This window comes from Lontra canadensis, unplaced genomic scaffold (genome assembly GCF_010015895.1).
Source record: "Lontra canadensis isolate GAN:19392208 unplaced genomic scaffold, GSC_riverotter_1.0 scaffold32, whole genome shotgun sequence".
Lineage (NCBI taxonomy): Eukaryota > Metazoa > Chordata > Mammalia > Carnivora > Mustelidae > Lontra > Lontra canadensis.
The window spans coordinates 19,267,183-19,294,431 of record NW_022631026.1 but is presented as its reverse complement, the minus strand read 5'-3'; the positions used below and the strand labels follow the sequence as shown (position 1 = coordinate 19,294,431).

At 56.6% G+C, this 27,249-nt stretch overlaps 1 protein-coding gene across 1 annotated transcript in view; it reads left to right on the top strand.

Annotated features, from left to right (window-relative positions):
- The first annotated feature begins 1,390 nt into the window (after positions 1 to 1,390).
- The window catches only part of DNMT3A (DNA methyltransferase 3 alpha), a 70,425-nt gene continuing 44,566 nt past the window's right edge, over positions 1,391 to 27,249 (top strand). The window contains 3 exon segments of the mRNA XM_032866974.1: positions 1,391 to 1,634; positions 1,780 to 2,012; positions 14,251 to 14,355. Of these exon segments, the coding sequence (XP_032722865.1) occupies positions 1,950 to 2,012; positions 14,251 to 14,355 (168 nt within the window). The 5' untranslated portion in view covers positions 1,391 to 1,634; positions 1,780 to 1,949.

Genomic DNA, 27,249 nt, shown 5'->3' with positions numbered 1-27,249 from the left:
GTGAGGGGGTCATTGGACTTGTTTGTGCTAACAAACGGTGTGTGGGTTTGAAGGGAAGTCGCCGGGCCGATAATGGAGGGAAGCCTCATGGAGTTCTGGGTTGGACCCTTTCTCCCATGGACTGTTGAGAGCTGTTTCTGGGTGCTGGTGTAAGTTGGGGGACGAAGCTTCCCAGAGATCGGCCTCAGAACTTTAGTGAGAGAGATCTGGATTCAAGCCTGTGCTTGACCTCTGGAGTAGAGACGGATCCTCATCTTTCTGAGCCTGAGGTTCCACTGTAAACTGTAAAAGAGGGAGAGTAAGAGTACTACCAGCTTTCCAAAGGAGGGCAGGCAGGTTTAGCACCGCCTCTGACGCAGAAAGCAACACTCTCTTTGGAGAGACGCGAAGAGCAGCGGGCGGGCGTGCATGGAGCCCAGTGCCATGCTGGGCTGAGAAGCGCGAGTTGCACCTGGAGCTTCCTTAGGGCTCACCTGTGGGGCTTGGGGCACCTTCAGCCGGGTGAGGTTTTAACTCTCCTGTCCAGGCCCTAAGGAGGCTCCTCCCAGCTCTAGCCTACCCCTCCACACCGGAGGCAGACAGCGCCCACCTCCCAGGGAAGTGCCTCCCTGGGGAAGGGGCTGCGCCCCTGGGAGACCCAAGCCTGTGCTTTCTCCAGTGCCTGGTTTTCCAGGGAGCCTTGGCTGGAGGGGGATGGGAGAAGAAGCCCAAGAGGGAGGGGAAGCCGGGGAAGCAGAACGGGAACTGGAAGGGGAAGGGTGTGGGTGGGCCCAGATCCAGCTGCCTCCCACTTTCCTTCTCCTGCCAATCCCCTCCCTGCAGGCGGGTGCACTGGAGGCAGGGGCTTGGCCCGAGTTTCCTCCTGGGGGGTGGGGAGCCGGAGAACTCAGTGTCTGTGAGCAGGGGGTGTTGAATCCGCAACACCCCCACCCCTAGCTGAGGCCTGCGGCAGGGGCTTTGTTATTTTACTGGCTTGAGGCCCGCACCTGAAGCAGGGAAGATGAAAAGCCCCTAAAATTAAGCTGTGTGGGTGTGGAGGGCCCCCTCGAGCCCCCCAGTTTCCCGAGGCAAATGGGGCCGATTCGTGGGGTTGGGGGGAGAGTAGCGAGGCCTGGGCTGTGTCCTCTCCCCACCAAGACGGCCTCTCAGCAGCACTACAGACCTAGGCCTTCAGCCTGGCCACAGCCGAGTTCAACCTCAGCTTTCTCTGGGCCCAGACGCTGGTTCTGAAGTGAGGTGACATTCATTTCACTACATCCTGTGACTGCTGCTCACTTCCTCCACGTGGTGGGAGCCGTGTGGGGGTGGGGGCGTGAGGGGAGGACAGATTAGAAGGAAAATGTAGCAGGGCTGGGGACCTCTGGGATTTCCCAGGGGGTGGCTGGGTGGGAGGGAGGGTGCGGGAAGCTTTCAAAGGAGAGAACAGACGTGAATGAAGAGAAGGGAGGAGGCAGGAGGCCGCTGGAAGGCCCAGAACTGGCGCCCACTGTACCACAGCAACGCGGAGGCCCGGGGAGACTGCTGGTGCCTTGGAGGCAGGAGGAGGCCCTGAGGGAAGCCAGGCAGGACCCTGCCAGCTGAGTCGGCCTCAGTTTCCCCCGCTCTCTGGCAGGCTAGGCTGGTCCGAGCTGCCGGTGAGCCTGGGAAGAGGAGTGAGTTCGGAGGAACAGGCCTCACGGGGCGGCGTGGGGCTGACTGGGGGTGGGTGGGTGTCAGGTGGGGCCCGGGTTGGGGTTGGGGGTGCCCTGCCCTGCTAACCCCTTTTGTCTCCCCCCACAGGTGGAGCTACTGGAAGCCCACACCCCACAGCCGGAGGCAGAGTTTCACCGGGATCTATGTCTAAGTTCTAACTCTTGCTGACAAAGACCACGATAATTCCTTCCCCAAAGCCCAGCAGCCCCCCAGCCCCGCGCAGCCCCAGCCTGCCTCCCACCGCCCAGCTGCCCGCCATGCCCTCCAGCGGCCCTGGGGACACCAGCAGCTCCGCTCCGGAGCGGGAGGAGGACCGCAAGGTGAGGGACCCTCTGGCCTCAGCCGTGGGAGGGGAGAGGGGAGGGGCCCTCCCCAGGTAATGACAGCCCTGATGACAGCCTTGGTGACAGCCCTGGCATGCTGAGCGCTGGACCGTGCAGCTCAGTCTCCACACTGGGCCATGGGGAGGGCTGTGTCCGTTTGGGCCATGGGTTGTAGACGTTCGGTCCTGGGGGTACAGCGGGAATTTGAAGCAGTCGCTCTGGGATCCAGGCTTTCTAACTCCCCCGGTGTCTGAGCAGAGGTTCAAGCCCCGGGTCTGTATGCAGTGTGGGGGGACAGCCTGGCAAAGTGTCCCCAAACCCAGCTTCCTTTCTGGATTCGCATCTACCAGCTCTGTATCCTCAGGGGGGTCCTTGACCTGTCTTAGCTGCCTCTGCTTCTGCGAGGCCAAAGGCAAGTTTGGGGAGGCTCCGTAGCTAGGAGGCCACGTGAGGGCTCCCCCTCTCAGAGCGCCAGGCACACGGTGACACCAGTCATCCTGGAGATGGTGATTTCCTGCCCCTCACCCCCACCCTGGGCTCTGAGTATCACTTCTGACCATGGAGCCAATGACGTCCTTGTTCTCGGAGCCCCCTGCGGGGTGAGCTCATCACCCTCTGTTGAACTCCAGGACGGGACTGAATCAAAGGAGATCCCAGCAGCCCTGTAGAGATCCCTGCTTGGCCGCGACAGGCTGCCTTGGGACCTCACCAAGCTGCGTCCATCTATAGGCAAAGCTGCCCTGAACCCCAACAGTTAGACTCTGTTTTCACTCTCTGTCAGTGAGATGGTAAACCCCACCACCTTTCTGGGGAAGCTGTGCTAGCCATAGGCCTTTCTGGGGTGTCTTGTCTGCTGTGCCCTGTTCCCCACAGTTCCCTCTGCCTGTTCCCCTTTTCCTGAGCAGGAGGGAGGGGTGGAGATGCTAGGTGGGGGGTATAGTTTGTCCTTCTGGAACCAGAGTGGACATCTGCCACCAGATATGGGCCCCCTGGACACTGCAAGGAGCATCCCATCTGCTTGCCCACCATCGGGGACAGCTCTGAGACCTGCCCCCTGCTTATGCTCCCTGATGTGCCCCCACGCGTGCTCAGCTCCTTCCTGGGCTCCCTCAGCCTTACAGCTTGTTTCTGTTTTCTGAGTGGTTTCCAGCCAGTTGGCTCTCAGGAACAACCCTTGAAATAAGTGGGGCAAGGACAGATGGCCCTCGTTTACAGATGAGGAAGCTGAGCCCAGCTACCCAGTGGTGGGTCCAGATGAGAGCCTGCTGGATCAGAACCTTTCCCACTGGATCAGTCCTTGTGTGGAGACATGCAGGTGTGCGCACGAAGCCCTGGCATCTGCCTCCGCAGCCTGGAATCATGCGGGATGCCCTAGTCGGGGGTGTATACCCAGCAGGTGGGGGAGAAAGTGCTTGCTGTGGTCCGCTGAGCCAGGCTCCTAGGGGCTGTGGGTCCCCTTCTTTCTGACCCCACAGAAAAAGAACAGGCAGTCCAGTTTATTCTCTGGGCCTTCCGAGCTACTCCTGTCTCAGGCAGCAGTAGACCCACACAGAGTCGGGGCCACCTGCGGCCGGCCACCTGCGGCCAGCCACCTGCGGCTCTGCAGAATTCCCTTCCGGTGGTCGGGTCTGTTTTGCTCCTCTATTGGATTAGGTGACCCTGAGCTCCCTACCCGGTCTGATGCCTGGACTCGTGCTGACAGAGCTCTGTGTCCGTACACTTGCAGTTGGTGATCAGCTGCCCCCCCCCCCCCCCCCCCCCAGGTGGGCAAGGTGGGGACAGTCAGGCCAAGCCTCTCTCGTTACCGGTGCTGCCCTAGATACCAGAGCCCCTGGCTCCCTTGCATGGAGAGCGGCAGAGCAGGCTCTCTGTTCTGACAGTTCAAGATCGAGAAAGAGCACTGGACAGAGTCAGAAGCCCCAGGTCCCAGGCCCGAGTCTGCCACTTCCTGGAGATGTGACTTCAGGCCATCTGGGCTCGCGTTTGCTCAGCTGTAAAGTGGGGATAGTAACTCTAGCTGTGCCTGTTTTACAGGGTGGTTGGGGAAGTCAGATGAGGTCATGGGCATGGAAATGCCCTGCAAACAGCAAAGTCTGGTCCAATTATGAGGGATTACGATTGCTATTATTATCTACCCATAGTAACTGTTCTGGCTCATGCGGCAACAAACACATACCCGGCCCCAGATCCTGGTGCTGATAGAGCGGGGCTCCTCCCCAGCTGCCCACGCCCACCGGGCGCACACTGGCTCACCTGGCCCACCTCCCCAGTCCCTCTGGGCTGGCTTCCGCAGCTCAGGGGAGCTGCCCTGGGAGCCGCCCAGGGAGCCTGGGCGGAGGGCGGGTAGAGACACTGCCAGTCTCCCACGGCAGCCGGAGAAAGCCAGGCCTGGGGCTGCGGTGCCATGTCACCGAGGAGGGGGAAGATGGGCTTGGGCTACCTACCGCCCAAGAAGCCTGGCCTAGTCGCCAGGAGCACCTGGCACTAAGGAACTGTCTGGTGAGCCAGATGGAAGGGGTGTGGCCACCCGCTGGCCCTGGGCCCCACGTGCCCTTCCAGCCTCCTTCCCGGCCACGCCTTCACGCACCTTCCACTGTGGTACTTCCTGGAACCTCCAGCCCTTTGTTTATGCTCCTTCCTCTGCCTGGTGGGCCCTCTCCCTGATTCTCACCGCTCCTCTCCGGTCAAAGCCCTTGTTGCTTTCGGTCTGCCTTGAATTACAGTTTGGAGGGGACCCGTGGTTCTTTTGAGAACACCGGTGGCTCCTGGAAAGGTTAAGAAATGCCAGTCAGAGCTTGTGGGGCTCGAGCCCAGCAGTCCTTGTTTTAGCCAGGCCTCTCTCTAGGGCATCTGAGAAGTACCGGTGTGGGCAACACCCAGCCCCACTGCTGCCCCTGGAGGGCGGGGCCTGACTAGCGTGGAGTTGGTGCTCAGGAAGTACCTTGTGGCTAGGGTTGGAAGGAAAATGAGAGCAGTAAGATCCCTCCACAGGGGAACAGCCCTGGGCCTCGATCAGGCAGGCTGGGTGCAGAGGCAGGGGTGAGAGCCAAGGAGCTCGCTTATGGCTGGAAGTGCACAGAGACGTCTGCCCAGCATCCATTCGTCCCGCAGCCTCCCCTACCCTGCTGTCCATGTTGGGTGGGGAGGGAACGAGCGGGGACGCTGGAACAATGCAGGTTTTGGGGGGCTGAGCGCTGGGGTTCTCACCAGGCTGGGTCAGCTGGGGAAATGTGGCCACAGTGGAGGGAGGGGGAGGTGGCTTTATGGGAGATGGGTGGGAGGTGACAGGGAGGCCTGTCCCTCCTAGGAGGCCAGGAGCCTGGGTGGGGTATCGGGCCCTGCACAGGGGGGAGGGGAGGGGGAACAGAGGGAGCAGGAAAGGAGAACAAGAGCATTCCAACCTTGGGGATAGAAGGGCCTCCTCAGATCCCCACATGTGAATTAGCGCCTGGCCAAGAGTTGAAGCCCCAGGCTGGACCCCCGATCGTGCGGCTCCCCGCTTTCTTTCCTCTGGCCTCAGAAACACAACAGCCAAGGTGCGCCGAGTGCGGACTCCCTGCCAGCTGCTACTTTAAGCTCTGCGTGTGATCTTAGTTTGATCTTATTCCGCTCTTAGGGTTGCTGCGTAAGGTAGGCTGTATTTTTCAGCACTCTATCTCCTGAACGACTAAATGCGTGCCTAGACACGTGGGGTCACTTGACTAAAGTCACACAGCCAGTGAATGCTCTTCTGGGGCCGTGGCACTCAGGCAGGCTCCCCCAGCCTTCCCGCCCGCATAAAGCCGTGATGCCCACAGCCCTGCCCATGGTGCTTCTGCTGCAGGTTCAAGGGTGTTGGTCCAGACTGGAAGTCGGGATGGTCAGAGAATGCTTTACTTGGTGTGGCCATGCTCTCGCCCTAGGGTTGAGGTTGGGGTGTGCTTCATCTCTAGTAAGAATTCACATACAAGACCAGCATGCGCGCACACACAGCGCACACACACACACAACTCACACACACTCCGGATACACACTCTTCCGTGAAGACAGTACCGTGGTCACACAGCTGCTTGCCCTTCTTCCCTCCCCGCCTGCGTGCCTCTCTCCCTCCCTCCTGCATTGTTTCTCTTTTCTCCTCTTCCTCTGTTTCCTTCCAGTTACCTTCCCCAGTACCAGCACATAGTAGGGCTCTGCAGGTCTGTCGGATGAACTGAATAAACATTCCTGGAGGGCCTAGTAAAGGAGAGGGGGTAGGAAGCTATAGGTCATGCCTACCGTTTGGAGCAGGGAGGCCTCTCCTGCCTAGATGGGGAGTAGAAGCGACAGGAAGGGTGCGGATTGATGTTGGGGGAGCACAGCCAGTGTGCTGTGTGCATGCATGAGTGTGAATGTGTGTGTGGCCAGTGCCGTGGCCGGGCTTCTCCCTCCTCACCCAAGGCCACCCCAGAGGCCTGGAGGGTGCCGACTTCCCTTGGGCACGCACCACTTCCTGTGGGCAGTACACAGGCTTGGGGGCACCCTGGGTGGGCTTCTCCCAGCTCCCTCTCCGTTGTTCTTGCTGGTCCATAGGTCTGTTGCCTGCTCGGGCACGCTCTGCCTTCATTACACTCAGATGCCCACACACCGTCGCTGAGGGCCAGCTCTTTGCTTTGTAATAGTCACTGTAGGGGTTGTTGAAATAGTAGCCCTCTTAGCACATTCAAGCAGTTACAGAAGAGGCCGCGTTCCCCTTCCCTCTTCAGGAGCCCAGTTAGGAAGAAGGGCGCATCCATTTTTAGCTCAGTGGAGTTGATAAGATGCTTGGGCACGTGCAGCAGGTGTGTGAAGCACACAGGGCCCGCCCCTGCGCTGACGGGGACCTGTGTGTTCGTGCTGGGATGCTCTAAAGTTCTCTGAGTTAGACAGGACAGGCATACCTCAGGGAGATTGCCGGCTCGGCTCGGATCGCCACTGTAAGGCGAGGATCCCAATGAAGCCAGTCAGATGAAATTTTTTTGACGTCCCAACGCATATACGTTACGTTGGTACTCTACTGGAGTCTATCAGGTGTGCAATGACACGTCTAAAGAAATTCACATACCTTCATTTAAAAGTCGCGTTAAAACATGCCAACCCTCGAGCTTCCAGCAAGTTGTAATTGCTGGTCATCGCGACAAATATAATAATAATAATGAGGAAAAATTTGGCATATTGCAAGAATTACCAGAATGTGACACAGAGACTATGAAGTGAGCAAAGGGCTGTTGGAAAAATGGCACCGATAGACCTGCTGGACACGGGGTCGCTGGAGACCTTCAGTTCATCAAACGTGTGCGCTCCGTGCTGTGCGGGGAAAGGAGGTAGCCTGTGCGTGTCTGGCTCAAGTAACCTGCTGTTGATACAGTTGTGAGCGGGCGTCACTGGGACTCTGGAGACAGGCCTGTGTTTCAATCTGGACTCTGCTGTGTGACTTGCTCATGTGGCCTCTGAGCAGGGAAATGAGAGGTTGACATGGTGTGTGTTTAACATGGGGGCCTGGCATGTATTCTGTTAGTCTTGGGACTCACTTTGGGTAACTAGCTAGCTTGCTACTACCTACCTAACAATCTCTTTATCTACCCACCTGCCTACACATTCGTGCTGTAGATCCACGGGGCGAGAGTGTGGAAAATACAGGTGGGGTGTGAAAGGTGTGGCCTGAAAGTCCACGGAGAACCTGGCATGTGGAAGGAAGGTTATTTCTGGGTCCCCGAGAACAGGCAGGCCTGAGGTCCCTCTTCCCTTCACACATTGAATAGATGGAACACTGAAGCCAGAGACAGGGAGCCCTAACTCTTGTTGGGAGAGGCCATGGCTGCCTTCAGAGGCTCGGATGTGGGTCCCTCAGGCCTTAAGGGCTCAGGCTAGGGGTGGAGCCCCTCCCTGCCAAGAAGCGTGTCCCCCAGGGCCTGGGCTGGAATAGCCAAGCTCAGCTCTACAGAACAGGAAAGGGCAGGCTGCCGTGGGTATCCCAGGATGAGGGGGAAGTGGAGGTGATGCCCTTCCTCTCTGGCACCTCGGCCTGGCCCTGCCCTGCTGCGGAGAGCCACAGAGCAATTAGGGATATTACTTATAATCGTCCCACGCAATGTTTGCACAGTATGGAAGGTCATAGAAAGGAGTTTGCTTGGCTTGGCAATTAACTCACTTAATCCTCACGGCTGCCCTGGAGGCATCTCCTCTTATTATCCCCATTTCAGAGGTGAGGAATTGAGGCACAGGGAGGTTAAGAAAGTTCGCAAAGGTCACGTGGCTATGAACGGTTTCGTCTGGATTCTTTACCTCTGTAAACCAAGAAAAAAATCATGCCCTATGTAGTGTTATAGTGCTTCCAGAAAGGGGGTCCCTGGTGGGATGAGTGGGCTGCACAGGGCCGGGGTAGGCTCGGGTCCACGGAGGGGGACACTCTACTCAGGTACTTCTTTATGTGTTCTCTCTCTCTCTAAACTGAGTGTTCTATTTGCTTATCTTTGTATCCAGTACACAGTAGGTGCTGGATAAATGTTTCTGAGCATGCTCATTGGCCTGGCCTCACGTCGGCCTCGAGGCCACAGAGGTTGACATGGCTGGGCTGGGCTGCTGTGCATTGGGCCTGTGGCTCATGGAGTCTCCATTCTGGAAGGCAGTGAAGCCCCAGCATGGCACGCAGGTTGTGGGAGAGGGCTGCAGCCCTGGCCGGCGGGGTCGGGGGGAGGATATCCCACAAGCACCACCGTTTTCAGCCATTCGGCACTCGTGGAGCACCTGCTGTGTGCAGGTACCCGGGAGCTGTGGGGGCGTGGAGAGCCAAACAGGACATGGCCGGGCCCTCCAGGAGCATGGCCTTTTGGGAGGGATGGAGGCTTTCATCCAGATATATAGTGTGAAGCCAACTAAGTGGTCGATGAATATGTGTTGAATATTGTTGAATAATTGAAACAGGGCTGATAGCTTTGGGAGGTGACTGAGATCGTTAACACAGGGGGCTTTGGAGGGTATGCGGAAGTATGAGGGTGTGTAGCCATCCCAGGGGCCACCGTGTGGTCACTCCCACCGCAGCCTCATCCCCCCGCCCCGCCAGCCCTGGCATGCAGCACCCGTGAGCGTGTGTGTGTGTGTGTGTGTGCGCGCACGCGTGTGTGCAGTGTGGTGTGTGGTGTCCTGCAGCCGTCACTCTGCAGACCTGGACCTCCGGCAGCCCAGACTGGGACCAGGCCTGGCGGAGAGGCCAATTGGTTTCACCGAATTCCACGATCACAGACGGACCCCTGGAGGCCAGCCAGCCAGCTGGCCAAGGCTGTACGTGCTTCTTGTCCCAAAGGGTCTGGGCAAGTGGCTGGCTAGATCCGGCGAGTTCATCCCCTCCACTCAAACACCAACTTGAGACATCTGCTCAGCGGATGCTGGGTCGGTAGCATCCGGCGTGTGTTCTGAAGGGAGCACGTACATCTGGCGGGCTGGCTCTGGGTGGGACATAGATCTCTTCAGGGGAGGGGTCCTGTGTCCGGGCCGGAGCCTCGGAGACAGGATGCAAATGCCAGTGTGTGCCTCTGCCTTGGAAATTGCCTGTGTGCTCGTGGCTCATGGCTTGTGGCTTCCCGGTGACGCACACAGTGACACATGTCGGGAGCACAGAGGATAGTAGGCTAGAGTGGTGTGTTACAGCAGAAAGACCCTCGAGCTGGGAATCAAAGATTTAAATGTTGGTTCTAAAGTCTTTTCTCCTGGCTCTCTGATCTTTGCAAGTTAGACAACCCCTCTGAGCTTCAGAGTTCCCGCAGGTGTGATGGAAGAAAATAATACATGCTCCGCTTGCTATAAAGCAGATGAATAAAATAAAACAATGTATGTGAAAATCTTTGTTAATTACTATGTACTGTACAACTGCGGGAGATTATTATCGTCCCAGCCCAGCTCATCAGAATGAGAAGTTGTATGTGGCTTAAAATAATCCATCCAGTGAGCAGTGTTAAAATCTAGGTCAAATCATAGCCTCAGAAGTTTAGAGAGGCTGATGGTAACTACCTAATCTGACAGGCCACCAAATGTGAAGGTGCTTTGAAAGCTGCAAAGAGTTACATAAATGTAAAGCGACATGATTGTGTTTAAGCCTATAAAGTACATTTTAGTCATCCTGTTTCCTGATTTGAAATCATAAAGATCAGAGCAACACTGAAACCTCAGGCATAGTTATATTTGTGCTGGTCTGTGGATTTACATGTGTACCTGTGTGTGTGTGTGTGTGTGTGTGTGTGAACTCCCTTACTGAGTACCTACTATGTGACATTCACTCATCAAGGGATTTTGAGTGCCTGCCTCATGCTAGGTGACTTGGTCTAGGCATTGGGAGTGCTGAGGTTAAGACACACATGGTCCCTCCCCCCAAGGGGCTCATGGCCTTTCTAGGACGCTAGCTGGCAGTTACAGTGCTGGGGAGTGGGTGCTGTGGGGAAGAGAGGACCTATGGCCTCAGTCAGAGGATCAGAGGAGGGAGCCTGGGGAAGGAAATCTGAGAAATGAGGTTGGAGGAGTAAGGGTTTGCTGGTGAACCTGAGGGGGAGGTAGCTGGGGCAGAAGAAATGGTCTATGCCAAGGTGCTGGGGAGGGAAGCAGCCTGCTCTTGCACCTGGTGCAGTCTGTTGGCGATGGGTGGGAGGAAGGCAGTGGGGAGAAGAGACCAAGGCCGGCTGCCAGATCCTGGGGGCCTTCCTTCACACGGGCTAAGGAGCTTGGCTTGATCCTGGAGGCCCCTGGAAGACCCCTCGGCAAGGGCTTAAGCTCTGCAGAGTGACATAATCAGCTTTGCATTTTGGAAAGATCAGAGAGCCCCGTGTTCCTGAGTATCTCACTGCAGTCGACCAGCCAGATGCTGGGGTTTGTAGCAGTGAGTGATGGCTGCAAATGCAGGGCACTGGGATATGCATGGGGATGGGGAGGGCGGGCAGGGGGAAGAGGGAGGGATGCAGTTCTGTGAACAGTTCTGATCAGGACATGTGGCGCGGAAGTTAGCAGTTCTTGATGGACTATATCGTGTTAGCTTTGGATATATGATTACCTCATTGAATTGTCACAGCCTTGCTGTCAAGACGTTACCATCCCTGCTTGGTAGGTGAGGAAAGCAAGACTCAGGGTTAAGAGCCTGAAGCTACTAGTGAGTCAAGAGCAGGGCAGAATGTCCCCTCACCTCCCCCCCACCCCGCCCTCTCCAAATCCCACCAGACCAGAATCTCTGCCCCTCTCCTGCCACCTCCCACCATAGGGACTGTCTAATTCAGTCCCCTTAGTGGACGGATGAGGAGACCAACCCGGGCTCATGTCTGTTCCGCTCAATTTGTTACTGTTTTCCAGCTGCTGCAGGTCACTGTGGATCGGATTGTTCCCTTTCAGGGTATTAGTGACGCTGCCGCTGAGTTCAGTGCTGCTTGCAGATTTGATAAGCATATTTCACATTCCTTTGCTCAGCCCATCAGCAAAAGATATTGAGTGAGCCCGGCCCCATGATAGATGTGAGAATGGACCACTTGATAGGCCTCCTTGAGGACCATGGCCCTGAGCCATCTGCTCACCCCCCTCTCTGTGTTGTCCCCCCAACTCTGTGAACTCGGGCAGGCCCGGAGCAGGAGGCCCCACTGCCCTTCTCTGTGCTCTCATGACATCGCTACCTCAAGAAAGAGTGTCTGTTGGCCCCAAATAACATGCTTTTCCCAGAGCCGTACTTTAGGGCCTGATGGAAGGGGCATGGGCCAGGAGTTGCGCAGACCTAGGTTCGAGCCCCCACCCAGGCTCTGGGGGGAGATTTCGTTTCTTTGGGCACAAACCAGGGGAGCCTGAGGCCTGAATGCCAGATGGAGCATAGCGCACCTTGCCCTGGGCTCTACACGTGGCGGCCTGCCCTGGTGATGTCCACACTCGCAACACGTCAGGGCCTGGTTCAGGGGCACGGCATCCACTGCATCCGGCATCGGAGCATTCCTTCCTCCTGGGGTGTGTTGAGTGGTGAGCACCTCCTGCGCATGCGCATAGCCCGTGCAGACTCCCCTCTGTCTCGAGGTGGCGCCGGAGCCCCCTGCCAGTACCCCTGGGGCCCCCCCCTTCTCCCCGTACTGATGGAAGCCAGGGCTCAGGGGTCCCACAATGTCAAGTGTCTTTATTAGGTCGTTGCAGTGGGGTAACCGAGGTTCCTTTGTGCTGAGCAGGGGCTCCGAATGGCCTTTGCATCCGTGGTCTGTTCGGAATCAAAGAAACTCAGATGAATCCTTCTGTCAGAAATGCAGTCCGTTAAAGAAATAGTTCATAGCCCAGAATTTCTGGGCAGTAGGAGTCTTTCCATACCCTGTGACCACCCAGACTGACCCTGATCCACATTGGTGCCCCCTTCTTGCCCGTGGCCTTGTGCATTGCAGTTTGAGGGGCTCCCCCGTGAAGAGTGGCCAGCGGCTTGGCAAGGTCTGGCCTCGCGCTTTCCAGGCAAACACAGGGGCTGAGTGGGCCTCCTGCTGCCCCTGAATATATGGGGGGGGCGTGTGGGGGGCATGTGGACTACTCACTACGCGCAGGGCCGGGGCTGGGCTCTGGGAACTCAGCAGTGCACAAAACATACAGGGGGCAGAACGTTTGTTCATTCCTACTAAAAACTTGAGAAGCCGGCAGAACGGGCACCTTCATGCTCCCCTTTTATGGATGAGGAGAGTGAGGCCCGGATAAGGTGGTAGACTAACTAGCTGATGGACAAGCCGGGCCCAACCCATGTTGGTCTGCTCTAAGTCCCAGGCCATTGCGTGACCTCACATGACCTGACGTCGACTCCGTTTTGTAAATGCTGAGTGAGCTAGTCAGAATGATCAAGACAGTGCCCACTTGGCCGCAGTGGAGTCAGACCAAAAGCACCATCTCGGCCTGAAATTCACCACCATGGCGCGTAGATCCAGTTGGAAACTGTCACCAGGATTAGGGTGCCTTCTCTCTGCGATCCAGGTGATCACCTCTTCTGCAGGGGTGTCTGCGGGGATCTCATGGACGGCCCAGAACCAGAGGCCTGGCCTACCGTGGGGTACGTGCCCTGCCCATCCACAGGCAGTTTGTCCCCCCTGTGGCCTTCCTGCTCTCACAGCTTCTCTGCCATGTTTTCCTGAAAAGAGCCTGTCAGGGGTCTCTGGTCCTGGTGCAGACTCTCTCTCTACCCTGGACCCTCCCCTCCCGCCCACAGACAGGCAAACCACAGCTATTTTGAAATCACAGAAAATGAAAGTTGAGTAGGATGTTGAGGGACATCTTGATTAAATCCACTGGGAACTTGGGCACCCTTCCTTTCTCTCCCGTGGCACCGGTGCTGCTCCGGGGAGGCACCCTCCCCAGGGAGGACTCTGAAGCCATCTTTGGCTCCTGACGCCCTGCAGGGGCTTGAAGAGCAGCCCATGGTCCCTCTGCTGGGTCAGGGTCCCTTTCTCCTTCCCGGCGTTGTTTCTGTTTGTGATTAGTCATGCTGGAGCCGGCTGAGTCAGAAGCGACCCGTGGGTGGTTTGTGGCCGGGCCGGTGGAGCGGTGAGGCAGAAGGACTTTCTAGGTTTATGCCTCTGTGCTCCATGAGACAATGCAGCAGGGCCTGGCCCTGCCAGGTGCTGGGTGAGATGGGTCCCCAAACCTGACTTGGGGTCTAGAACTCCATGAATGCAGGGAGGGCGTTCAGATGAACCAAGATGCTGTCCCTGAGATGCTCCTGTGGGGTGACAGGCATACGGGCAAGCGCTTTTGAGCAGGTGTATTCACAGGGGCCTCAAAAGTTCCCTATCGCTGGCCATGGTCCTCATTCCAAGTGTTGCTCCTATTTCCAATTGCTATATTTGTATTTCTTTTCAGGGGATCTTATTTTCGAGAAAGGTGATCAGTTAAATATATGACTCATTTAATTTTTGTACCCATGTAAAATGTGTTTCATGGAAATAAACTCCTATCCAGAAACACACTTTTTTGTCAGAGCATGTGTTGTGATTCCGTGGTTAAGGAAACGTCTCCACCTGGAGGGAGAGTGGCAGGGCGTCGGGGCAGCGGCTTCTACCCTGAAGTCCCCTGAGGTTTTATTTCCATGGGACCCGAAGGGTTGGCTCTGGCATTGCCAGGCCAGAGACAGATGAAGGCCAGCCCCACCACGGGGAACAGCCTGGCGTGGCTCTGGAAGTGTGGCCATTGTTGGGGTCGGGGGACAGGGGAGGGGGCCTCTTGGGTCCAGCCCCGGCTTCACAGGCTGTGTCTGTACCCACAGGAGGGAGAGGAGCAGGAGGAGGCTCGTGGCAAGGAGGAGCGGCAGGAGCCCAGCACGACCGCACGGAAGGTGGGGCGGCCTGGGCGGAAGCGCAAGCACCCTCCGGTGAGTGTCACGGCATCCCCCCCGGCACACACACACACACGCACGCACACACACGTGTGCATGCATGTATGCTCTAAACAGCAGGCATGTGTGTCCTGCGGGCACCTGGGACCATGAGGGCTGGGCCATGGGGTGCAGTCTTCCAGCGCCAGCTCACTGACCTTCCCTGTCCTTGGACCCCTATCACCACCTTCACAACTTTCCTGCTCTCTGCCTTGAACCGGAAGTCTCTAGAGAGCAGAGAACTTGCACTGTGAGTTGTGGCAGAGCCGGGACTTCCTTCTGGAATGGGCAGTAAGACAGCCTGCCTGTGAGCCCAGGCCTGCCTGCACAGGCCCCTTTCTCCCCCATCCACACATCCATCCTCGGCCTCAGTCCCACCTGAGAACCTGGAGGAAGGGAGCCCAGGCCTGGGAGTCTGATCAAAGTGAGGAGAGATGCAGGCTGATGGGTCCCTTCAGAATAAAGCAGGAGAGCCAGACACTGTTCAAGTGGGCTTTGGGGCCAGCCCCAAGCCCAGGCTTCTGGGGGCCAGAACCTTAGAGTCTGGTGGGAGCCCCGCGGTTGGCCAAGAGGAACAGTGCTCCGGCGGGTACGGCCCGTGGGCTCTAGGTGCCTGCCTGCCGATGCCTCAGCCTCAGAGGCAGAGCCAGAGTCTCTGGCCAGCACAGAAGACAGCTGGTTCCTTTCTGTCAGCCCCTTCCAGCTGAGAATGGGAAAGTCGAGCAAGTAGGCAAGGGGGAGCTGGGAGCTCAGATTTGTAACTCAGCCCATCAAGGAAATGTTCTCCGCAGGGCAGGATTTTCTCCTTTCGGGCTGGAGAGTCAGGGTGCACGGTGGCCCTAGCGAAAGGGACAGCAGAGGGAGGGAGGGCTGCAGCAGCTGGAGGTGAGAGGGCCCCCAGAGCCAGAGGTCAGGCACCTGCACTTACCAAAGTGCACCACTGCTAATTCTGCTTGAGGACTGGGAGGGGCGGGGGGGGGGGGGGGCAGAAGTTAAGTCATTTAATTGGTAAGTAATTTTAAACATTTTAATATTAAAGCAAACATGGATATTTTATGGCCTGTAATGAAAAATTCACATGAAGTTGAAAGATAAAACGGGGGACTTCAAAGGAATTTCCAGCGTGCAGCAGACTCGAGGCTGTACTCCCAGATTCCCAGGGTGCCCCTCTCCTCTCCTTCTTGTGGGAGAAGGTGGAGGACCCCAGTGCGGGCTGGAGTGGGAGGGGGAGCCAGGCTGAGTCAGAGCCCACCAGTAATTCCCCATCTGCCTGTGTGACCATGATCTTCAGGAGAGAGCTCCACCCCCCCGCCCCTCTTCCAGGTACGCTGGGGACAAGAGTCACCACCTGTAGCAGATAAAGTCCTCGCAACCTTTTGGCTCATCCCTGAGTCCCTAGGACCAGCGGGAGGGCCCATCAGTGGGAGGTGGAGTGAGGCCCTGGGGACAGAAAGTGTGAAGAAGTCAGGGGCAGGTGTATGGAAATGTCTGGAGAGGGACCAGTGAGAGGGAGGAGAGGCAGGGCAGAGTGGGGGCAAAGGTCAGCGGGTCCTATGTCCTCCCCACCCCTGGCCCTGGGACAGGGGCTTAGTGTAGAAGGAAATGCGCCGTCTTCAGGACACAACAGACCTATGTTTAAATCCTAGCTCCACCACTCCCCAGCTTGTGATCTTGAAGAAGTCACTGTCTGAACCTTGGCTCTCCCCACCCCCCTGAAAAACAGAGATGATAAGGACGCATTCCTCCTAGATGCCTTGGGGAATTAACTGTGTGCAAGCCCCAGAGAGAGCTAGTGCTTAGCAAAGGCCTGTCCTGCCCTTGCCCGGCCAAACCTTTCCTCTTTAGGAGGCCGCAGCAACCTCAGTCTGATAGAAGACACAGCACTGGATTTACTGCTTCCCAACTGTGTGGCCTTGAGCAAGTTACTGAGCTTCTCTGAACTTTGGCTTCTTCATTGGGAAAATACGGCTACTAGTAATACCCGTCCTGTCCACCTGCAGGTGTGCTTTGCAAACAGCCAAGTGTCCAACTGTGTAGGGCAGACAGTGTAATAAACCTGTTCCCCTGCAGGGGGGCCTAGGAGCCTGTGGGGGCCAGGGTCTATCAGACTTTTCAGGTAGGAGCCCAGCCTGAGGGTCGCAGCAGCCCTGGTGGGAGGCACTGTACATCCTGTGTGGGTTAGAGACTGGGTGCGGTCCGGCCCATGCCCCTGCTGCCTCCTGGACTCTCAGGAGAGGCCCCCGGCTGGGAGAGAGCATGGGGAAGGCAGCTGTTGTGAACGGAACCCCTTGTACCCTAGGGGAACAGAGAAAGACTGACCCCAGAGAAAAGAGTTTACAGGCCTTCCCAGGCTGCACGCCCCCAGGTCCCCAAGGGACCTCACGCGGGGAACATTGGTGCTGCTGTTGGAGGTTGGCTCCTGGTCCCCTGGCTTCTAGGCCGTCTGGCTTGCTTGTGGAGCAGGTGCTCATCCTGGCCTCCTCCCCTCCCCAGCAGAGGAGCGGAACCGGAGGGCTTCTTGGGGACCTGGTGCAGCTGTGGCCCTGGGAACAGATTGACCAGGGAGCTTTAAAGCAGCTGAGTGTGTCATCCAGCTAAGCCCGGAACAAGGAGTGAGCTTGGCGCAGATCCCGGCAGGTGGCACGGAGAGGGAAATGCTGGGAAGCCGGCTGAGAGCTGGTTGGCGGGCTGGGGTCTTGATCTGTGCGTGTCCTATGTTGGGCAGGGAGGAACGAGGCACAGCCACTGGTGTCCTCACCATCCCCTGGCCCCGAAGCTAAGGAATCATTGCCCCTCTCCTTGTTTTGTCCCCAAGGGCTGTCTGTCCCTGGGTATGTCCCACTCATTCCTGCTCTGGCCTCAGCCTCCTGGCTGCACTCCCGCCCGGACCAGACCCCCGTTGCGCCCCACTATACTTTATAACCTCTCAGTGCCAGGCACATGACACCCAGTGAGCACCTACCAGTCTGAGGAGGCCAATAAATAAGACTTACTTTTCACCCTGGTGTGCTAGAGAGAGGAGGGCCACGTTCATTTACGCTAAATAGTGCTCACGGTACATTTCTGTTCAAGAATCCCTAGGGAGGGACCCCATTTCTTTCTTTCTTTTTTCTTTTTTTTTTTTAAGATTTTACTTATTGGGGCACCTGGGTGGCTCAGTTGGTTAAGGGACTGCCTTTGGCTCAGGTCATGATCCTGGAGTCCCAGGATTGAGTCCCGCATCGGGCTCCCAGCTCAGCAGGGTGTCTCCTTCTTCCTCTGACTCTCCCCACTTTCTTGCACTCTCTCTCATGCTCTCTCTCAAATTAAAAAATAAAATCTTTTTAAAAAAAGATTTTACTTATTTATTTGAGAGAGAGCATGAGCGGGGAGAGGGAGGGGTAGAGGGAGAAGGAGAAGCAGAGTCCCTGCCAAGCAGAGAGCCCAACATGGGGGCTCAGTCCCAGGACCCTGAGATTATGACCTGAGCTGAAGGCAGATGCCTAACTGACCAAGCCACCCAGGCGCCCCCAGGGACCCCATTTCTTATGAGACAAGGACTGGAATATTCTAAATGACCCCTTCCCACATGATCTCTCCTGCCCCTGCTCCGGGCCTCAGTATCCACAGCTTTTATGATAGAAATCCTGACTTCTCCCTGCCCCCGGAACACACCAGGCACGAGTCTTCTGCTACCTCGCATACTGGTCTGGTCCAGCCTGCCCTTCTCTCTCCCTGCCCCACCGTCCCAAACCATCCGAGCCCGTCTCGCAAGTGAAGCCCACCTCAGCCACTGGGACCCTCTCTCCTGAGCTGCTTATAAAATTAATCAAAATGAACACTAAGGAATAAAAGAGGAGATACTAAGCCCACTGATTATGTGCTTGGACAGCTCTGGTCTTTGACCTGCTACAGGTCTTGATACGATGGGAGAATAAGTCATTTGAAACTTTTACATCAGTTTGATACTGTCACCACATCCATGTGCATGATTTTGTATTTTACCAAAGGATCCTTTCTTGAGGGAGTGAGAACTAAGAAAACTACAGCTGAAACCTGGCCTTTCACACCAGTTAGGAAGTGCACAGAGAGAACCTGTCCCTTCCACTAGATTTGACGCTGACTGCCACCCCACCCTGCACTGTCTGCCCACTCACTGAGGCCAGAGACCATGAATAAAGCCTCAGAATCTCGTAGCACTTTATGGCCTACAGGGGCGGCTTTCGGCAAGAATAACCTCCCTGTGGGGAAGTAGGCGGGGCCTCTCATCACCACGCCCACATTCAGATGAAGAGACCGAGGTTCAGAGAGGCCAACTGGGATTTGGACTCCACGCGTCCCACCCTGCAGAGCCCGTAGGGCTCGCTCCTCCTCACCACTCCAGTCACGTGCTCTGGAAGCCTGGGTGTCCAGAATCCCCTTTAAGTTAACACGCGAATGCAGGGCTGTTGGAAAGAAGTGTAGACCCAGTCCAAAGAGCGTACAGGGGAAACAGAACTCATATATATAATAGGATATAGGTGATTGACCTAAGTACCAGGGAGCCTGTGGGCAAGCGGGGAAGGCTGCAGTGGGCTGAGGAGTGAGAGTTGGGCCCGTTCAAAGCAGGCAGCGGCGGCCGTCCGCGGCGCTGGCCTCCGAGCTAGGATGCTTGAGCGGAGCTGGCGGAGCTGGCGACAGGAAACAGGAAGCTGGTGCAGGGCTGGGCGTGGCTTAGGAAGGGAGCCCGGCACCTGGGCTCAGGGCCTGTGGGCTGGCTGGTGCCCACGATGGGGAGGAGGGACAGCAGTGTGCACGGCTGGTTTCTGCTGGCCAGAGAGTGTGAGCCTCTGTGTGGGTGTGAGCGCCAGGGTGAGAGGAAGAGGCATCTTCCTGTTCACCAACTCCTGAGGACGTAACAAGTGAGGGCGGCCGAAGCTGGGTCCTGCCTGGTCACAAGCCCAGGCAGCCCTGCCACCACCTTTGTCTTTCATGCTGGTTACAACGGGGGCATCAGGAGGGACAGTCTCTGCCCTTGCTCACCAGACCCTGGCGGGGTGACCAGCCCTTTGGGGTGCCGTACCCTGTTTGCTAGCTATATGTATTTATTCATTGAAGATTTATACTCACCAACTTCCTCCAGGGTTATTTTTGCTCAGTGGGAGCATTCTGAGGTCACCTCTTGCTAAGAATAACCCGGAGGGGGAGGGGGAGGGGGTGCTGGGAGCAGGGGCTGAGCTCAGACAGGCCAGCCCAAAGCCAGCATTACTCACTCCACGTTGGTGGCTGAGTCTCTGTCACGATGCCCAAATGAGTTCAAGAGGGCAAAGCTGCCCCTCTTTGGAGCAGAAGACTTGGGGTATAAACCGGGAAGTTAGGGAGCCATTCAGCTGCAGCTTAAGCCAGCTGGGGACAGTTTAACTCAGCTGTGGGGAGTTGACTCTATGGGCTCATTGGCCAGCCTAATAGGAACTTTCGACTTGTCTCCCAAGTTAAGACAGAGCCCAGATCCCATCTTCGTGTCCAGGCCAGAATGATTCCTTCAACAATCCCTGGAACCTCGATTCATGGACTTGGTGCCCCCCGGTTTTTATGCACAAAATTTCCAGAAAGAGTACCTCCCAACCCTAGCCGCCAGCCCCTCCGAGGGCCCCCCTTACCTGTGAGCCCGTGTGGACACTGCTGGCGCCCCTCTGCTCACGTGTTCGAAGGTGTGAGGAAAGCAGGTCTGTCACTTGTCTTATGAGGTTCCCAACCTCTCGTGTAACTGAGCCCTACAGACTGAGCAGCCCATTCCTGCACCTGATCGGTCAAAGCAGCACTCACCAGTGGCATCCAGTACCGAGAGGCTGGCTGCTGGGCTGGTCTAAAAGTGCCAAAGACCTGTTGAGGGGTGTGGGGTGGGGGTGTCATGTTTTGAAGTCCAGGGCAAAGTGGGAGACTTTCCCACCTGGGACCTTCCTGAACGAAGGTGTGGAGGGGGACAGATGTGCACGGGGGGTGGGGGGATGGGGGGACTGCGTGCTGACAGGTGTGGCTGAGCGCCTGAGGGTTTCACGTATGAACACATTAGACCTTGGGTGGAGAGGTCTCGGTGGGCGGCCTGTGCGGTTTACACTTTATTGTCTCTGAAATGTGTTTATCTGGAGGGTTTCTGAGGGGGTGGGAGCGTGAAGTGATGGGAGTCATGTTTAGGGAAGCTGGGCCTGGCATCTGTGAGAGCGGTGGGTCGAGCACGAGAGGAAGCAGGGAGATAGGAGAGTGGGGTGGTGCCAGAAATCACCTCCAGAGCCTGCTGGGGGGAGGCCGTGGGGGACAGAATTGGCAGGGCCTGGGCTGCTGGTGGCCATAGAGCGGGGAGAGCAAGGGGAGGAAGGAGATGTTTCAGGCCCCAGGGATGGCGTCAGTGTTACTGTCAGAGACAGAGACTTCTGGAAGAGAGCAGATTTGGCAGCAGCCCTTTTGGGAGGCCACTCTAGCTGGTCTTAGTAGGGGAGCAGCTCAGTGAGATCCCAGCATCTCCATTTTGTTTTTCCAGAAATCTCTGTTGCTTTTCATCCCTCCCTGGTCCCTTCCTTGGAGTCACATTACAGGGCCACCTCCAGGGAAACGCACTTCCCCGGGTCTGGCCTCCCTGGGCTTCCTAGTTGCCCGTGGCCTTCTCTAGAGCCCGAGCCACACCTGCACCATTCCCATGCGGCGGGGACTTGCCGGCAGGTGCATCTGGACAGAGCTGTTGACGCTGCTTCTCTTTCATCATCCTCGCCTGGAGAATTGGGTGCCTTTCGGTCCTGCCACCTTGAGAAAGATATAATCGAACTGGAAAAGCTCCAGAGCCCAGCAGCTAGCTTGATCAAGGGGAAGGTGGTGCTGCAAAGTGAGGACAGACGAAAGAGATTATGGCTCTCTGGTCCAGAGAGACAGAGGCTGGAGGGGATAGGATTAAAGCTCTGAAATCACATTGTGGGGTGAGGCAGAGGGAGTGTGCCCCAGTGGGGCGCGGCAGGGTGGGGAGATACCCATTTGAAGCTTCAGAGAGGTACGTGAAGCATAGAAAAGAAAGCCCTATTTCCCATGGTGGGTTTCCTTCTTACCAAACCCCAGGCATGGATGGTAAGAGATTGAAAATAGGAATCATTTCAAAAGGGATTTACTTAAATGTATGGATCTCCTATACAGAATGGCTTTTCAGAGGGAGCCTCCAGCTCCTCCTGAAATCCTTTGAGGCTGACTTCAAAGAGCACAGCCAGGCCCTCTTCCAGGTGGACAGGTGTCCCAGCTGGAGGCGGAACCCGGAGTGGCTCGGCCACCAGCAGGCATGTTGGTTCTTGTGTCCACCTGCCATGGCCAGCAGGAGCACGGACTGCCTGACCTCTGAGGCTCTCCTGGGCCCCGAAGTTCTCTCCTGGAATCAGTGTCTGTCTGTCTGTCTCTGGCACACGCGTACATGGTAGAGAGATCTCTAGGAGGAGGGAGGGAAGAGAGCTCCCCGCCCTGGTGGCGAGGAAAATGGTGAGACCCATAGGGCAGGCCCAAGCTCTCCAAGTTGGCCCTCTTTGGCTTCTGGTTCTGCTGTCCCTTCATCCCCCTGGTGGCCCTTTTAGCTGCTCCACCAGGGAAAAGGAAATCGGAGGTCCTAGTTCCAAAGTCTTGGAGCCTGACCCCATTCACCCCGGGCAGGCTGAGCAGGGACGCTTTGAGGACCTCTCTTGGGAGCTGGCACAGGGTGGCCCTCTCCAGTTCTGTCTGCCTCAAGGCCACTGCCGGCCAATGAGATGCAGAAGGGGCTGCAGGAAGGCCTGGAGCAGAGGGGGGTGTGGGGCTCGGGCCTGGCTGCCCCGCTGTTTCCTGAAGCTAGAGTCAACCTGGGAAAACCCATTGCTTGGTCCGGGGCTGGTGGGCCTGCAGTTGTGAGGGAAGGGGGACCGTCAGTGTGTTTTTGCGGGCACATCTCTGCCACATCCCTGCACATCTGCTGGGCTGTGTCTCCGGGAGGTGGCGCACCCCTGTGTGTCTGTGTGTGACTGTGTGTCTTTAACCAAGAGGCCAAGGCTGGCCGGATGCCAGGGTTCCCGGCTGGCACGGAGCTGGTGCTGCCAAGGGCCTTAAAGGCACAATGGCGGTAACATGGGGTGGGAGGGGCCGCCCCACATCTGCCGGCCTCTGGGCCTCCCTCCCCAGCACTGCGCTGCAATGTGGCGGAAAAGGCCCCTTCCAGCCACAGCCCCTGGCCTCCCACACCTCGGGGGAGATCGAGGCAGGTGCCCAGAGCCAGCCCGGGACCCTGGCTCAGACCTCCAGGGGCTTCCAGTAAGAGAGGCCGGGCCCTGGGCCTGCCCCCTCCACACCTGGGCCCAGGTGTGCCTGCACACAGCTGATCCCTGTGTCCGGGCTGCCACCAGCAAATGGGCTCCTTTCACCACAGATGTCTGGGCCTTGTCTCCTTTGTATTATTTCCCTCATCTCTTATTTGCCAGGTTTTAATTTTTTATGTGTAAATATTATTATTATAATAAAGGGCCTCTGAGAAATCACTTCCTTATTTAGAGCTTCAGCACTCTGACCCACTTGGGGAGCCCAGGCCTCACCTGGAGAGGGAGCGGTGGGAGTTCTGGGGTCTGAGCCAGATTTCCAGCAAAGGGCGAGGAGGATAGGGGCTGAGGCCTGGACAGGTTCATCACCGAGGATTGCTTCTCGCTTTGCCTCTGGCTTGTCCCCGCAATGACTGCTGTCAGGGAAGCAGCCGGCGGCCTTTCCCTGGCCCTGCTTAGGCACATCAAAGCCTCCTTTTCCTCCTTGGAACCCTTGGGATTTGAGGTTGGGTTTTTCCAGAGACTCAACCCAAAGGAGGAGCCAGCTTTCAAATGCCTCTCTTGTACCTGGGTCATTCTGGAAGCTTTACCACTTAGAAGGCATGTGACTTGAGGCAAGCCTTGGAGCCCTTTCCCTCTGAAAAGTGCGGGTAACACTACGAATCCGGAATCCGGACAGTCGTGATAATTACATTGATTAATGTATACGCATATTTATGTGGGTGCTGTGCTGTGGGTGGAGTGGTTGGAAGGGAGACACATAGAAACCCAAGTCAGGCAAAGCTCACAAGTCCAGGAGGGAGACAGGCGGGGAGTAAGGGGGCTCAGTGGAGGAGCGCTGTAGTGAGACAGGGTGTGAAAAGCTCTGTAAGCAAACGTCACCTGCAGTGGGCTGGGGATTCAGTGACCACTGGAGTGGACTTTACCCCCACTTCCTCGGTGCCAGACTGGGGGCTGGGGCCTGGGGGGCGGGGCCTAGCAAATGCCTCCCTCCCCAGGGGTGTGAGCCTGTGTGTGTGTGTGTGTGTGTGTGTGGAGACAGGCAGACTTTCAGACATCCTGAGAAGACAGAAAGCAGAAGGGTGGTGCCAGGGGCCAGGGGAATGGGGAGTTAATATGAAGAGGGGACAGAGTTTCAGTCTGAGGTGACAAGAAAGTTCTGAAAGTGGATGGTGGGGACAGTTGTACGATAGGGATGCTTAATGCCACTCAATTGTACACTTGGAAATGGTTAAAATGGCAAATAATATGTATATTTTACCGCAATATTTCTTTTTAAGTTTTTTTTTAAAAAAAGGGTTCTTAGAGAAAGGCAGCCTCTGGTCAGTGCGCCGACCTTCAGCCCCAGGTATTTCCACAGCAGCGCTATTGACGTCTTGGGCCGAATCATTCTCGGTTGTGGTCGCAGCCCTGTTCTAGGGCGGGGTTCAGCAGCCCCGACCCCTGTCCCCTGGAAGCCAGCAGTCTCCCCACCCCAGAGTGACCTCCAGAAGTGTCTCAGACACACAACCGAAGCAAAACTGCCCCCAGGGGATGACTGCTGCCTTCACCAGCTTGGAAGGAGCCACTCACTCGGGAGCCGAGGTGGGGGGTGGCAGGCAACAGAGAAGCAAGAGGTTGTCATCCCAGGATGGAGGGGTCTTGTCTGGACAGAAGGTAAAGGTCAGCAAATCCTGAGGGACCCCAGGAGTGGTGGGCAGGGTCTGAAGATCCAGAATGGGGCAAACCAGCCATGGGTAGGCGCACAGAGGGCAATAGGATCAGGCTTTACCCAAATCTGTCGCTCCCCTCCAGCTCTACTCCCAGGGGAGAGAGGGGCGCTCACGGCTGCCATTCCTGTTCTGCCACACCTGCTGCCCCGTCCCCCCAGCCTCACAGGTGAGAAGCAGAGAAGGTTGAAATTGTCACCTTCAGCTGCTAGTGGTGGCTTCTAGAAGGGCCAGGGACTTCTGCAGCTTCCCCTACTCCCATGGGGAAAAATGAATATTTCAGGGTATGCTCTGTCTCCTTTTGAGGCAACTGAAAAATAAAAGCCAACAAAAACAGAATTTTAAACAGTTGCTTCTGACATGCAACTAAGTTGAAGCTCCCTCTGCGCCCATGAGCAAGGTGTTGTGGGTCTTAATCGAGGCTTGGCACTCAGGGATCAGCAGTGGATGCTGAGCGCCTGCCGGCCACCCTGTTCCTGCTGAGAAAGCAAAGTCCCTCCCGCCGGGAGTGGACGGGCCAAGGATGACGGGGACCAGGAAGTGGCTGGGAGGAAGGCGTGGAGGTAGGGGCAGAAGGGTGCAGACCTGGCTCTCCTCGTGGCTTCCTTGCGTGGATTAGGCTGTTCTCATCAAAGATGCCCCTTTCAGGGTGCAACCAGCCCCCCTGAGAGATGTGGACAGTCACTTCAGTCCGTTTGCCTGTGGTCCTCCTTCCTTCATCTCAATGGTTTCTTATAGGTGGATTCAACCTGCTCAGTAGCCTGGGCCCCAGAGAGGGAGCCAGTGAGGGTCCGGGGCTGGCTGGGGCAGGGTGGAGGAGGTGTGTGTGTCTTCTTTTTTTCCTTCCTTTCTTTTTTTTTTTTCTTTAAGATTTCATTTGTAAGTAGTCACTATACCCAATGTGGGGCTCAAACTTACAACCCGGAGATCAAGAGTCACATGCTCCACCAACGAGCCAGCCAGCCACCCCAGGGTGGGAGGGTTCTTGAGGGATAAGTTGGATCAAGGGCTGGCCTGAGCGGGAATCAGCAGCTTCCCCAATCCCAGAACTTTGGCTAACTTAGGCAAGGTCATCTAGAACCAGAGAGAGTGGATCAGTTGGGAGGAGAGGAAGGGTGGGCAGGAGGGGAGGGGCTATTTCAGCATGCTGAGCTAAGCCTGGGGTGGGAGCTGTACGGAGCGCTTCTCTTCTCCTTAGTTGCCCACCTCTGGAAGTGGGGGGGTGGGCCTCGTGCTACTGCAGACCGGGGTCCTCCGGGGTGGGCCTGGGAGGGATGCTTGACCAGAGCAGGTGGGGGGCAGAGCAGGTTCTCCTGGCTCTCTCTGCTATGGAGCTGGCAATCAACAGGAAGTGAGTCCCAGGGTGAGAAGAGGCCATGTGGTCCCCAGGCAGGAAGTTAGTGACAGCAGAGTTGTCTCAAGCAGCTTAGTGGGGCTGGGAGCCTGCCCCAGTTGGAGGTGTCTGTGGGGCAGCAAGTGGCCAGAAGGAAAAAGGACACAGCCATGGTAAGAGCTTGACTCCGACCTGAATTTCCCAGCCCACATTGGCCCAGCAGACACCCAGCCCACCTCCCTGGCAGAGGCATGTTCAGAGCTCTGTGGTGCCCAGCAGGGCTGGACACTGGGGGGGAGCTGTGGGGGCCTGGGCATCCCCTACACTGCTTGGGCTGTCTCAGGGTGAGAGGATTTCTACCAGGGAGGGGTTTTCTAGGTCAGGGAACCCTGTTGGCTTGAGCTGGGAGGTGGGAAAGGCCCTCTCAGTCCCGGACAGAGTGTGTCCAAACACTCAGGGATGGAAGCTAAGGAGAAAGACAGGGCCTACTGCTCCCTTGCATTCCTGCTTCTGACCTCCTGGCTCTGCTGGCTTCAGCCCTCTGTGCCCAAGGCTAGGCTGGCAGAGGACTTGTGGCTTAGGACTGCACACCTTTGCAGATTTCCCTGGGAGCTTCCCTTGGGGGAAGCAGGCCTGCTCCAAGCTACCCCACCTAGCCAGGAAAACAGCTTGGCTAGTCCCTCTGCTTGCCCACAGGCTGCTCTGTGTGCCTGGAGCCTTGTCCAGGGAGGACTCGGGTTTTTATTTTGTTTTTATTTATTTATTTTGTCCCCAAGGCCCTTGTCCCTATTGGCCACCCTGGGGGTTCCTCAATGGGCAGCTCAGGGGCACCTCAACAGGGCTCAGAGTTGAAGATATAGACCTTAGAGCAGACGTAGCCTTCGAGATTGTCCGCCGTGAGGGGTGGGAGCCCAGTGCTCTCTCAGGCTGTCGGGGTGCGCTTTGAGGGGTACAGCTCTTTGGAGGGAATTTGGCAGGCCCTCCAGCAGCTAACCCACCTCTGGGGCCCCAATCTACTGACATACGCAGGCACACGGGGCTGTAAGTGCACGGGGCTCATTGCTGTGAAAAGCAAATGGCCCAAAGACCCACTATTAGGGAACCGTTTGCATAAATTCTGGGGCCTCCATTCACTAGAATGTGGAGCAGCTGTGAAGTAGGAGAGACAGCTCCATATGCACGGGTATGGAGAGATGCCCACTGTGCTTGTTAAGTGGAAAAGCAAGTTATAGAACACGGAGTAGTAAGACACCCTATTAGGAAAAAAAATCCTGGATCTGGCTGTGCGTGTGAATCCATGTGTGTAAACATGTAACTCACAAACGATTGTAGACACGTAGAAACAAAGTCTGCAAAGGATCCTCACCAAATTGTTAACAAAGGTTTACCTGTGGTTTTGGAGGTGGGGGATTGAAAAAGGAGCTTTAACCTTTCACCACGACTCATTTTTGTATCATTTGAGTTTTCATACGTGTCTTTTATAAACAAGGAAAGAAAAAAAGACTTTGATGGAAAAAACCTCAGGGGTCGAGCCTAGGCATCTCCCCTTATAGGTGGGGCAGCCTAGGGGCCCTCCTGG